Source organism: Lucilia sericata, unplaced genomic scaffold (assembly GCF_015586225.1).
Source record: "Lucilia sericata isolate MDLA Ls3-8-SP2 unplaced genomic scaffold, ASM1558622v1 Contig000026F_arrow, whole genome shotgun sequence".
NCBI classification, from domain to species: Eukaryota; Metazoa; Arthropoda; class Insecta; order Diptera; family Calliphoridae; genus Lucilia; species Lucilia sericata.
The window spans coordinates 1,286,224-1,301,002 of NW_023994064.1; the positions used below are offsets into that span (position 1 = coordinate 1,286,224).

Below are 14,779 nucleotides of genomic sequence, written 5' to 3' on the forward strand. Positions count from 1 at the left end.
CCTTTTCGAGGCTTGTTGTAACAGCCCTTCCAATCGGCACCTTCCCAACTTTGAATATGACAGCTTTAGAGGCGAAGTAAGCCCTACCTTTATTCTTGGCAAGACTAGCCATAGATTTCTGGTCTATACCTATTACAAATAAAGTTCCCTCAGGTTCTTCTTTCCTGTAAAAGACATTCCATTTTTCCACGGCCATCTCAGCATTTTGACCTCCAAGAATTTCTAGTATACGTTCATTAGCCAGTTTACTGCCCCATCCTTTTATGTAGACAGTGGACTTTAAGAGCACCGGAAGCTCGCTCTTCTTTGCCAGTCCCAGCCTAGCGCCGTCCCAGGGAGAAGGGATACTTTCCACCAAGTTCTTTAGGGTGCTAACACATTGGTGAGATGCCAACCTCATCAACATCACGCCCATGCTGAACTCGCAGCTCTCGCTCTTTATTGGTTGTTTGCCCTTTGAAGCGATTGCATGGTCCACTGTCTTATTGTTGACCAGGTCTTCTATTTTACTCTGTTGGTCTTTTGGAATTTTGCCTGTCGGATTACCGGCATCGTAAACTGCATAGCAGAGATCGTCCCGGTGCCTACTTCTGGCAACTTTGCGTAAGATGGCGGCTCTTTTCCTTTTCCTCCGTCTAGCTTCTTCTTCCTCGTTTTTCGGGGCTTCTTTTGAGATTCCCTTACCTTCGAGGTTGATTTCGCCGACTGTTCCTCTTCGGAATATCTGGCTTGGCGTTGTCACCCTTACTCGCAGGATTCTCACTTGAGATTCCTTTGAGTGAAGTATGGCTTGGCTTCGACTGTGTATTAGAAGACGGGGAGCTCTTTTTCTTCTTAGGTTTATTTTCAGTTGTCAACTCCTCGGGAGACCTGATCCTTTTTGCCTCAGATCTTGTGAGAGAGTCCGATTTTTCCTTTGGAGTGTCGTGGGATTGAACTATGATTTCCTGAAGCATCTTTTTCAACTTCCTCCTCTGTGCTCCAGAAAGTCTTTTCTTAGTAATAGGTAGTTTAGCTATGCTATCACTCACCTCTTTCACCATTTGCTCTACTTCATCCTTTTTGGGATTTGCTATAATGCTATTATTATTATCATCTGAGGATTCAGAGTCGGAACCCTCATTTAAAGGCTGAGGTAGCTTAGAGCTCTCTCCGAGTACATCCTTCTCTTTCACCCCTATATTTTTGCCAGTGGCATGCTGTACACTTGACGCATTGTCCGCCACGGAGGCCAAGGTACCCACCTCCGTAGTAGTATTTTGCTCACGATTGCAGGATGACGACGACACGTGACTCGCGAGTAGATCAACACTTGCCGCCGGTACTGGGTTATTTAGGCCCTGCACCGTAACTTTTATCTTTTTATTTTTATTTTCCATATTTGTTTTTTCCAGTTTTTTGGTCCGCGGGGAATATAATATTCCCAGGTGGTGGACAATCTGCCCTCCCTCAGCTTAAGTGAAATTAAAGCTGGGAGAGGACAGATGGTCTATCACCACCCCCTATCCGCCACCCGGGGACGCGCTCGGTAGGAAAAAACTGGAAAACTCCCCTGAGATGTGATTTTGGAACACCGAAAGGGTCAATGTATGGAACATATTGATGCCCTAAGCCGTATGCCTCACGAGCCTCCAGTGATACACAGTGGGGCAGAATGGAAATTTTTTGGAAATAAATCTGGCATTTCTAAACGGCTGATCCGATCGGGATAAAATTGGGGGCGTGAGCGTAGCCAAGGAGTATTCGAGTTTAAGTTTTGACGATGAACCCTGCAGATGCCCCAGGGACGGCGCTGTGGCGGCTCAAAATAGGGTACCTACGACATGTAAAATTTTTAAAGTCGTGCCATTTTTTTATATTTTGTGAAAGCGCTCGACGAGATCTTGAAAAAACAAGCTTGGACATACTACTTATCTCTTATAATATCCGAGTTATAGGCATTTAAAAATTTAGTGATACAAAATTTACCATACCTTGGTCGGCCTTTTTTTTGAATACCGGGCGTAATTTTGGACCAAACGGACTCAATTTTTTCTTGTTAGTTAGACAACAAAATTTCCAATAATATACAAAAAATTTCAGATCAATATCATTTACAGATCCAAAAATATACGTTTTTTAATTTGAAAATTCAAAAAAATTTAGATTTTTGCCGTTTTTTGCCAAAAATGTGTTTTAACTCTTTTATTAATAAAATAAAATTTTCTTTAAGAACATATAACAATTTTATAGTTTTCTAAAAGGTATCTTTACGCAGAACGCTTTGGCGTAAAAAACTTGTTCTATTTTTTGAAAATGTTGCCACTGCGTCCTTCCGAATATGACCTATTTTTTATCAAAACTTCAACTTGGGGCGACATGTTCTAAAATCCCAAAGCTGGGATCAGAAAACTGAAAGCAGTTTTGGAAACCTCAATATGTTTTCTATTTACTCCAAAAGTATTTTCCCAGCCCTGAAAGAAATGTGGACCCTATGGGCAAAAAAGTAAAAAATCCCATTTTTGGGATTTTCATTCCTATTTTTGGGAATTGCGGGATGCCCTTTGACCTTTTCAATTTTTTTTTTGCATTTTCTTATTTGAAATCACAAATTTAACAAGCGTTGAAAATTTCATTGAGTTTTGTTCATAAATAAAGATTTTGTCATATATGTTTAATTTCTAAAACTATGATTTATATCAAAATTTTAATAGGGTCGCAGATAGCTACAACAATTTAGTCCATATTTATCCCTTAATATCATTTTTTAGTTAGATATGGAAATTCTCGACCCTTTACAAAAAAATTTCAAGCCAATATCTCAATTACATTCAAAAATATGTTCATTTAAACCTGTGTCCTTTAATTTCATCTTTTTCATATTTTAGTATTAAGTATGACAGAACACACATTTGGTGTTGAATAAAATATTTGGACAATTTTTAAAAATTATTTAGTTAATTATTTTATTAAAGACTATAACATTGTATATACAATAAAAAAATTATAATTTTATTATGAGCCACGCACAACAACACCTAAATCACCCCACACAAACCACCTTTCCCGCCCACCGAAACATAAAACACAATTTAATACAATATCATCAGTTAGTATAATAGCTATTTTTATTTGAACTGTTTATCTTAAACATAATACAATTAATTCTTACAACCTACTTATATAGTTAATTTCTAACACTCCTTATTTTCTATAAAATAATCTGTCATATCGGTAAACATATCCAGAAGGTAATATAAGTCCTTTAAATCTTCCTTGTTTTGAGATGACAGAGTTTCATAACAAATCCATCTTATTCGCATAGTTGAAAGAACAGGATCAGAAGATAGAAGTAAACTATTAAAAATATCTTCATTCTGTGATTGCCTGGAGCATTTTCTTGAGCTGAATAGTTGAACATGCTTAAAATCTCGATACCTCGCTTCCTGGGCTTCTTCTGTTAACTCTCCAAGTGGAAGAATATTCAATTCAATTATTATTTGACCATGACACAATACTTTGTGTACTGTTGGTGTTAGTTCCCTCCATGGATACAGAGATACAAGTAATTTAGAAATTTCAGATGTATATTCCCCAAATCGATTTCCATTAATTTTATGTTTACTATTCAGTGCCATTAAAATAGTGTTAACTCTTCGAAGCAACTCTTGTCGATTCCAGTTATTTTTGAAGTAATTTCAAAATCACCAAAAAACCTTCTCGCCGTATTACCGTCATTTGTACTACCGCAACTTGGAAGTGGTTTGTCGATGTTTAATCCCATCTGAACTTTAAATTCTTCTTGGATTCTGCTTTTTTCCGCAGCTCTCAGTTCTTTCAATTCTTCATTATTTTTTGTTGATTTAGTAAGATTCTCTGGCACACTTCTATATTTGAGGATGTGACGGTTTATCAGCACTTCCAGAATACAAACAAGCTTGTGGAAGTCGGACATTAGCAGACTACAAAAGTGTATTTATGTCATCATTAGTGCCATTACGAATTCGTTCATATTCCCTTAATCCATCATCGTCAAGCATCGGAAATTCATTTGAAGATATATGGATCAATACAACTCCGGGTTCAAAAAATTTTTGTAGACCCATTGGATTTGAATATATAAAGGAGTCAAAGAAAACAACAACAGATTTAGTGGAATATTTAAAAGATGAAATAAATGCACTGGAGCCCATTTGCATAAAAATAAAGGAATTCTCTATTAACGTATCATATCAGCTAAGCTTAACAATGATTGATGGAAAGGTCAGCAATGCCATAACAGAAACTTCTTCCTTCTGGAGATGCTCAATATGTAATGAGAAAAAGTCGCAATTCTCAAATATAAACAAAAGCAGAAGTATTAATGAAGAAGTCCTGTCTTTCGGAATTTCACCACTTCATGCCAGAATACGATTTTTGGATTACTTTTTACACATAGCACAGTAAGACAACATCACAGTTATGAATTTTCCTTAGTTGGTCTTCTGAAAAGTCTGACACAATTCTTGATGCTGTGTTTTCGAGCAAAGATGATATATCAATACAAGCTTCCACATCATTAACAGCAATAGGTGATGGTAGGATAGTTTGTTTTTTTTTTCCTGGATCGCCTTGTATGATGGTAATATATTGTGTCCTTTTTCATGCAGAGCTTTCCTTAATATTTGGTACTTATTTCGACTGAGACCCAGTTCCAACATAAGCGCTATTGCTTCCTCTTCAGTAAAATTTTATTGTGATGTTGGAGTTGGTATACTTTACACAATTCGCTTAAGTCGTTTTGGTGATGCATTAGGAAGAATAGTTGCAATATGTACGGCATCCATAGGTTGGTTTTCCTTTTTAGCATTTCGTTAAATGTATCAGCAATTTCCTCATTTGAGATTGAAAACAGTTTTTGTGTGACCCTCTTTTTTTTGACCTTGAACATAAGTCTTTGTATGACTTGCAAGGCGCTCCTGTTGATGTGTTGTATGTTGAGATTTCCGTAGTAGTTTCCATCCACAGACTTACTTTTTACATCAAAAAGTTTTCAATTTTTGATATGCCTGTTTTGTCTACTTTTCTACTATATGTAGTTTTTATATAATTTGAAATGTCTTCAATTCTTTCTGGCCCTTTTGAAGATACACTCCATAAAACGGAACACAACTCTTCGTACTTTAATGTAATCTTCATTGTAGATTTATTAAATATGGTACTTAAAATCTAAGAAGTTTACTTATATACCAATTCTTGTCATTTCCGATACAGGTATTCCAAAGTAAAAAATTAGGAATTGTCTACCTATTAACATTTAGGACTATATTACTATAACCTGTAATTCAGTCATTGATATTTCTTATTAGTGAATGAATCGAAATTATCATTACCTGTATATTTTTACCTACATGATTTTAAACGAAACAGAACGAAATGATCTGTCGAAAAAATTAAATCTGAAAATTTAAGCATAATAGGACCTTTTAATTATAAGGATAAGCAAACAAATAGAAAATAGGTAAATATAAGATTTAAATATGTTCTGTCATACTTAATACTAAAATATGAAAAAGATCAAATTAAAGGACACAGGTTTAAATGAACATATTTTTGAATGTAATTGAGATATTGGCTTGAAATTTTTTTGTAAAGGGTCGAGAATTTCCATATCTAACTAAAAAATGATATTAAGGGATAAATATGGACTAAATTGTTGTAGCTATCTGCGACCCTATTAAAATTTTGATATAAATCATAGTTTTAGAAATTAAACAAATATGTAATATATGACAAAATCTTTATTTATGAACAAAACTCAATGAAATTTTCAACGCTTGTTAAATTTGTGATTTCAAATTGAAAAGGTCAAAGGGCATCCCGCAATTCTCAAAAATAGGAATGAAAATCCCAAAAATGGGATTTTTTACTTTTTTGCCCATAGGGTCCACATTTCTTTCAGGGCTGGGAAAATACTTTTGGAGTAAATAGAAAACATATTGAGGTTTCCAAAACTGCTTCCAGTTTTCTGATCCCAGCTTTGGGATTTTAGAACATGTCGCCCCAAGTTGAAGTTTTGATAAAAAATAGGTCATATTCGGAAGGACGCAGTGGCAACATTTTCAAAAAATAGGACAAGTTTTTTACGCCAAAGCGTTCTGCGTAAAGATACCTTTTAGAAAACTATAAAATTGTTATATGTTCTTAAAGAAAATTTTATTTTATTAATAAAAGAGTTAAGACACATTTTTGGGAAAAAAGCGGCAAAAATCTAAATTTTTTTGAATTTTTAAATTAAAAAACGTATATTTTTGGATCTGTAAATGATATTGATCTGAAATTTTTTGTATATTATTGGAAATTTTGTTGTCTAACTAACAAGAAAAAATTGAGTCCATTTGGTCCAAAATTACGCCCGGTATTCAAAAAAAGGCGGACCAAGGTATGGTAAATTTTGTATCACTAAATTTTTAAATGCCTATAACTCGGATATTATAAGAGATAAGTAGTATGTTCAAGCATGTTTTTTCAAGATCTCGTCGAGCGCTTTCACAAAATATAAAAATCTTTGTATTTGGGTGAAAAAAAAATGGCACGAGTTTAAAAATTTTACATGTCGTAGGTACTCTACTTTGAGCCGTCCCTGGGGCATCTGCAGGGTTCATCTTCAAAACTTAAACTCGAATACTCCTTGGCTACGCTCACGCCAAATTTTATCGCGATCGGATCAGCCGTTTAGAAATGCCAGATTTATTTCCAAAAAATTTCCATTCTGCCCCACTCTGTGATATACATAGATGTCGCTACTCTTAAAATAGAGAAAGTTAATCTACACGGCGACGACTGGTTATCTATAATGCAAATCCAAGACGATTCAATAAAACAAATTATTTCTAATGGACATCTTGGTGTTGAAAAAACGATTGATAAACTTTTAAGTTATGTGTGGTTCTCAAGATTGAGAAATTTTGTCAAGTCGTATATTAAAGCATGTGTTGAATGTGCTGACAATAAAAACACAGGTGGTCGTATGGAAGCTGAATACCATTCTAATGATATAGATCCTGTACACAGAGGGAAAAAGAAATATACACGCTTGGTACCAAATTGGCACCAAAGAGTTTGTAATTTTTCAATAACAACCGTTGTCAAAGTATATACGTACGTATGACAACACTATGTCGCAACGTTGTCAACATTGCAACAATTCGTTGTCAAAATCTAAATTTTATACACATCCGTTGTCTAAATGTTAACAAACGTGGTAAGCTCACTATTGGCAACGGATTGTTTGCAATAGTGAACTTACCACGTTTGTTAACATTTAGACAACGTATGTGTAAAAAATTTAGATTTCGACAACGAATTGTTGCAATGTTGACAACGTTGCGACATAGTGTTGTCGTACGTATGTATATACTTTGACAACGGTTGTTATTGAAAAATTACAAACTCTTTGGTGCCAATTTGGTACCAAGCGTGTATATTTCTTTTTCCCTCTGTGTACCATTTCACACAATTCACTTGGATCATCTGGGACCTTTTCCTAAAAGCAGTAAACGTAATGAACATATTTTAATTGTGGTTGATTCCTTTACTAAATTTACGCTAATTAGACCAGTCAAGAGTACTGCAAACAGGTACGTTATAAGCATTTTAAATGAGTTTTCGAGTTATTTTGGCGTTCCAACACGTATAATAATGGATAGAGGAACCGTTTTTACCTCAAACGAATTCAAGAGATATTGTTCGGATAATGATATCAATCATGTACTTAATGCTGCTAGAACTCCAAGAGCCAACGGTCATGCTGAGAGAACAAATCGAACTTTACTCTCGATGCTTTTACCTATTACAAAGAGTGATAAACGATGGGATGAACATTTAACGAATATTCAATTTTCTTTAAACACAATGAAGAATAAAACTTCTTGCAAAAGTCCTCAGACCTACTATTTTATTATTCACCAAGAGATATTTTACAAAACAAGATCCTACTAGCAGTTCACGATAATTATCATGTTACTGAAGATGAAATGAAGAATAAAGGACAGAAAACATTAATGAGAAACGAAAACAAACAAAAGATCAATACGACAAAGAACTTTCCATTCCTCACAAATACAAAGTTGATGAACTAGTACTTGCTGAAAACGAACCACAAAGTAGTGGTATGTCTCGTAAATTAGAGCCCCGTTACAATGGCTCATTTATAGTGTCGAAAGTTCTTGATAAAGATAAACATATTATCGAAGACCTTCCGAATTCAAAAAGAACAACACATCATTATTAGTCAGTTTATGCCTTAGACAAATTGAAAACTTGTTGGGAATTGCCGCCTATATTTGATGATGATATCGAATATGATTCTCCTGATGATGAAAGCGAGGACGCTTTAAATGCAGGATAGTTGACTATGAGAAACCCTTGTTAATTATTTTATAACTTTATTATTTTATTTAATTGTATTTTAAACCTAGTAGCATTATCCTGATACTCGAACTTTTTTTTACTTTGAATTGATTGTCATAATTTGATATTCATTGAAAATAATTTTTCATATTAATAAAAAGACTTTCGTTTAAACCTTTGTAATAAAAAGACGCGTTTCTTTAAAAAGGCAAAAGTTTTAAGTCTTTTAATATGTATGTAATATTGTTTATCAATCGAGACCTTTCATCAATCTGAGACCTTTCTATTGATATCTATGTTGACCATATATAATAATTAGTAGCCGAGACATGTTCAATTATATATCACGAATTTGAAGGCCTATAACTCCTGCACCTGAATAGAGCAGATAAATATTTTTCACTTTTATACTCAGAGGAAGAAGTGCTATCATATAGTGTATTCAACTGGATTAGAACGCTTAAACGTTTTCAAATATATATTTTTTTAATTTTGGTACCTTAACCATTTAAAAAAAGAGCTTCTCAATTGCAATCACTGTTTGGAACAGCTGATTGTATATTTGTTTGAGGTTATATTAATTTAAACTGGTGGAGACCATACAATACTTTGGATTTATAATTTGTTACGGGCTCCAACTTCCTATATGAAGGTATAGGTCGATTAGCGGGCTCTCTTCCAACCAACGTGGGATAACCTGGTAATTTGAGTTTGTTAAATACTCGCCAACAAACTTTAAGAGTCGAAAAAATAAATACATAAAATATTCTTAAGAAAATAACAACTTAAGCAAATTATTGCAAATAAATTAAACTTTTTTAATAAAAAAACGTCTGAAATCTAATTATTTTGTGTTTTTTTTTTTATTCTAGTCATGTCTGTCCGTCCGTCTGTCTGTTGAAAGCACGATAGAGTCCGAACGGAGCGAGATAGAAATTTTCCAAAAATATTCTCTATAGGTAAGGTTTGTTTGGTATTGAAATGGGCAATATTGGTCCACGTTTTCGGATAGACCCCATACAAGTGGACCCCCGAAAAACAGCTTTAATGGGCATACCTGTTTCAAAAGTACGAATATAGAGATGAAATTCGACATAAATAAGTTCAATATGATCCAAAATCTCCCTACCAAATTTTATGAGAATCGGTCCATAATTTACCATCCCCCCCCCATATAAGGCCCCTTCAGAAAATTACTTTAACACTCATTACTGGCTTAAAAATACTAGTATAACAATGAAATTTGACATAAGTAAGTCTCTTATGATCAAAAACTTCTCTATCAAATTTTATGTCGATCGGTCCATAATTGACCCTACCCCCCATATAAGGTCCCCTTCAGAAAATTACTTTAACGGTCATTACTGGCTTAAAAATACGAGTATAGTGATAAAATTTAACACACATAACCCAATAAACATCGATTCAAACCTGTGAATATTTTTGAAAATTTTCTTAACTAAATAATGTATTTTCCAAATTGTTTTCAAATTTTAAAGTTTAGCCTTTGAAATAAACATGATAATTTCAAAAAACGTTTAAAAAAATATAATGTGTGATATTTATAAAAATTTCAAAGTTTTGATTTAATTGAACTTAGAAAAGTTTCTTTCAAAAAATAAATTATTTTAGAAAAATAAAAACAGAACATTTTTTCTACAGCAAGGGAGCGAAAAAACGTTAAATATAGGAGAAATAATCGGAGATATAAAAGAAAAATATGCTAAAATAAATATATGAATGTTTTATTTTCAGGTGATGTAAAAAGATATATGAATTTTGCAATAGTTAGCATTATAATTAGGGTTTGAAATATGTATGAAAATAATAATAAAGAATACTTGAAATACGTTTGAAAATGATGTAAATATGTATTTGAAAACCTATTCAAATTTCATACATAGCCTTTGAGAACAAATTTGAAAATTTTTGTTTTCAAATGGAAAATTATGGCCTTCTCAAACAAAAAGGCAGTTAGAAATCAAACGTATTTTTCAAATGTATTTCAAATTTAAAAAAATGCTAGAGGTAAGCTTGAAACTAAAAAAATTTTCAAACGTATTTCAAGTATTCTTTATTATTATTTTCATACATATTTCAAACCTTAATTATAATGCTAACTATTGCAAAATTCATATATTTTTTTACATCACCTGAAAATAAAACATTCATATATTTATTTTAACATATTTTTCTTTTATATCTCCGATTATTTCTCCTATATTTAACGTTTTTTCGCTCCCTTGCTGTAGAAAAAATGTTCTGTTTTTATTTTTCTAAAATAATTTATTTTTTGAAAGAAACTTTTCTAAGTTCAATTAAATCAAAACTTTGAAATTTTTATAAATATCACACATTATATTTTTTTAAACGTTTTTTGAAATTATCATGTTTATTTCAAAGGCTAAACTTTAAAATTTGAAAACAATTTGGAAAATACATTATTTAGTTAAGAAAATTTTCAAAAATATTCACAGGTTTGAATCGATGTTTATTGGGATGTATTGAGGAACGGTCCATAAGAAAATTATGTTAACGATCTTTGCTGACTTAAAATACGTGAACAGTTATGAAATTTTATATAAAAAACATTTATAGGAACATAAATCTCCCTACCCAATTTCATGCGGAAAGTGTCGTTAAGTGATATTCGATGTAAAGATGCTTTGTATGAACCAAAATTGGTCTAAAAATTTTTTATGAAAAATGGTCAATTATTAACCCTATCTCTCATATAAGGTCCTCATCAGTTAATTTAATATGTAATATCCTTTTAAGACATACGGTTTGATGGTGGGTATATGAGATTCGGCACAGCCGAATATAACACTCTCACTTGTTAAAAGTTCAACTTGACACGAAATTGCCCATATATGTAAAGACAATGACATCTTGAAAAGTAAAATTGCTCTAAAATTGCCTGCAATCTACGTCACAGAAAGAATTTCAAATGAATTTTGACAATTAGTTTGTGTGAAAAACTTGCATGTTTAATTGCGGAGTAAATATTTCAGACTAATTAATATATGTATGTCGCCTTACTTTTCTTTGTTGTAATAAAAAATAAAACTATTTAATTATTTTAAATATTTTAATATATTTTATACAATGTATTATTTACGAGAAAGCATTATAGATTTTGAAGGACGAGAATTGTCTAATACTTGACGTGCTTCATTTACACTAATATTTGTAAAATCGACACCGTCAACTTCAAGAAGCTTGTCAAACAGTTGTATTAATTGGGATGCACTTGATTCTGAAAACGTCGAGACAACAAATATTCCTTCTTTGTTAGGTAAAGTGTCAATTTCAAAATCTCTTCCACTTTCCAAATTTATATTTACTTGTATAACTCTTGGATTTCTATGGGCGCCAAAAAGCCATTTAGTTCTCGATCTGTTTTTTGTTTTTTCAAAAATATTTGATGTTTGTAACGTGTTTATTGGTTCCAATAATTCATTTTTGCTGTTAATGGACGTCATAGTACTTTCAGCACCTTTAAATTCTTCTTCAGATTTGATTGCCTCTTCTTTCTGTTCAATTTTTTTAATCATTAAATTATTTACAAAATCAAATTTATGTTCAGATTTGTTTGATATATTTTTAGAAATAGTATCTGTTTGTAGCCAAAGTTGGCTATTGTCGTCAATCATATCTTTATAATTCCGAAAATTATGGTTCTGCTCCTGACGTTTTCGTACAAATTCGTACTTTGTTAGATCGTCAACACTTTTTTTTGTGAAACATCGTGCTATATGATAAGGAGGTGGTTTTGGAATATTATCTACAGTAACAAATTGTTGATAAAGATTGGTTGAGTGTTCTGTATGTTTTTGCAAATCTTGTTCTATTTCTGTGTCCTGTTTTTGTCGCTGTTGTATATAGGACTTTATGCTTCCATGGCTAACATTACTTCTGACTTGGATATTATGCTTATCATTCTCAGATATATTACCTAACGGCTGCTCTTTATATGTATTGGAGCTCCAATATTCAGGACAGTTTACGAAATTGTTGCTTTTACTTTGTGGTAAAGATGTTGAGGCTTTGTCATCCGATATATTTTCATCAAACAAAATTACCTGGTTCTGATTATTGCCATTATTAGCAGTTTTAACATTATTATCATGAACATATTTTGCCATTAAACGTAATTCCTTAGGATATGGAGTGGGTGACCGCATAAGAAAGTCTTTAAAATTAGAAGCACGCTCTATCTTTGAGTTTTCAGAAGTTAGATCTTTATTTATTGTTGCTGAATTGCTGGATGTATTAGCACATGATAACAAAATTTTGTCATTACTATACGATTTTGACGTCGATGTTGTCAAGGGTAACTTCGCTATTTCTGGAATTGTATGTAATATTGTTGTTTCTTCTGCAAACCATATTCGACGTTTAGATATAGCTGCATCTTTTGAAAATTGCTCTTCAACAACGTTGTCTTCTATACTCATCCAGTTATTGCATTCAGCCGGTGGTTGCTTTATACCTAACTGAGGTAGCATGAAACAAGTCAACTTAGTTTTTTTTGATATGTCTGCATACTGTAGTGGTATTAGAGGTTGAGATTGATTATTGCTAATCCACAAAGATGTTAAATTCACTAGACTTAAGAGCGTCACAGGTAAAGTAGCGATATTATTTTGAACAATATTCAAAACTTTGAGATTCCTTAAGTGCCCTATATTATCGGGCAAGGCAGCTATTTCATTCCGACTAATGCTTAACACACTAAGTAGGGAACAAGAGCATATTTCATCAGGCAATTTCCTCAAATTATTATCATCAGCAAATAAATACCGCAATTTTCTACACATTCCTATTGTATTTGGCAAACGAACCAGTTTGTTGTGGCTCACAACTAATTCTTCCAAATTTTCCAAATTAGATATGCTACTAGGCAATTCGGTCAATTCATTCGATTCACATTTTAATGTCACCAACGACTTGAGCATGCCAATGCTAAAGGGTAGAGCTGTTAAATTATTTATTGAAATTGATAAAACTTCTAAACTACGACAATTTCCAATTTCATGTGGCAAGTAACTCAAGCAATTACCATTTGCGTCACAATGTACTAGCTCCCGTAATTTTCCAATCTGATTTGGAAAATCTTGAATTTGGTTAAAATCAAACCAAAGCTCGCGCAATTGCTTTAATTCGCCAATGACTTCCGGCAATTTGGTAAACTCATTACATCCAATATCAAGGCGTTGTAAATTTGTCAAACGCTGCATAGATTTCGGTAATGTAATTAAATTATTTGAACGTAGTTCTACTATTCGCAAATTTACCAAACGCCCAAAATTTGCAGGCAAAAACTCCAAATATGTTTCGTTTAATATAAGCTCTTGCAATGAAATCAGACATGTTATTGCATCCGGTAATTTTTGCAAGGTATTACAACTGAGATCTAAGTGTGTTAAATGCTTACAGGATTTTATGTTGTCCGGAACGTTTGATATAAAATTTCTACTTAAGTTTAATTGCTGTAACTGTCGTAAAGATCCGATGGCTTCGGGAATGCTTTCTAAGTTATTGTTATTAGCTAATAAAACCTTTAGTCCTTGACAATAAAACAATTGCGGCGGAAAATAGTTGATCCGAGTTGACATTACATTCAATTCCTCCAAAGTTCTCTCATATTGCCACACTTGAGGAAATCCTTCTGACAATATATTATTGCTGTAGTCCAATTTATTTATATTATCCTCCAATCGAAATTGAAAACAAGGGAACAGTTTTGATAAAGACATTGTTTATGTAGCATTACTATCAGCTAAAGATTCTTAGTTAATTGGTATTTTATAAAGGCACAATATTTGTTATATTATATTTTAACATTACGGTGACAGGATCAAATCCCCTCAAAATAAACAAATTCTCTCTCAAAATATAATATATTGAGGGATTGTTGCAAAAACGTATTCATTATAAAAATATCTTTTGAACAAGTGTTTATACTAAGGCACATTTGTATACATACATATACATATTGTATATGCCTTGGTTTACACATTTGTCATATTTATACAGGTAAACCTCAAGTTGAACGTCTTTAGTTAAGGGCCCTTCAGACAATCAGACTTTACGAACGACAATTCTAATGAAAAAATTAAATTCCATCCGTATGACAAAAAAAAATAAAGGTCGTATGATTTATAGTTTTTGTCTTTACACGATTGGTATAAAACAATAACAAAGTAAGATGGAAACAGCTGTTTCGCTTTTTTGTATGTGTTTACATAAAAATACATCTCTGATCTAATGCGATTTGCTTTTTTGAATCATTTCAAAAAATGAAGAGAGCCATACGACTGTTAAATTTCCCATCCATATTTTCTTCCAATGTGTGACCTCATGTCTATATTAGACAAATATTTATCACAGCAGTTGACAAAAC

General features: G+C 32.6%; 2 protein-coding genes across 2 annotated transcripts in view; both read right to left on the reverse strand.

Moving 5' to 3' along the window:
* The window catches only part of LOC119609977, a gene marked incomplete at its 5' end in the record, with an annotated part of 99,348 nt that overhangs the window by 64,914 nt on the left and 19,655 nt on the right, over positions 1-14,779 (reverse strand).
* Positions 11,443-14,373, reverse strand: LOC119609952 (protein lap1). Its single transcript, XM_037965007.1, has one exon. It carries the CDS (start codon positions 14,130-14,132, stop codon positions 11,484-11,486), a length of 2,649 nt encoding a protein of 882 aa, XP_037820935.1. The 5' UTR covers positions 14,133-14,373; the 3' UTR covers positions 11,443-11,483.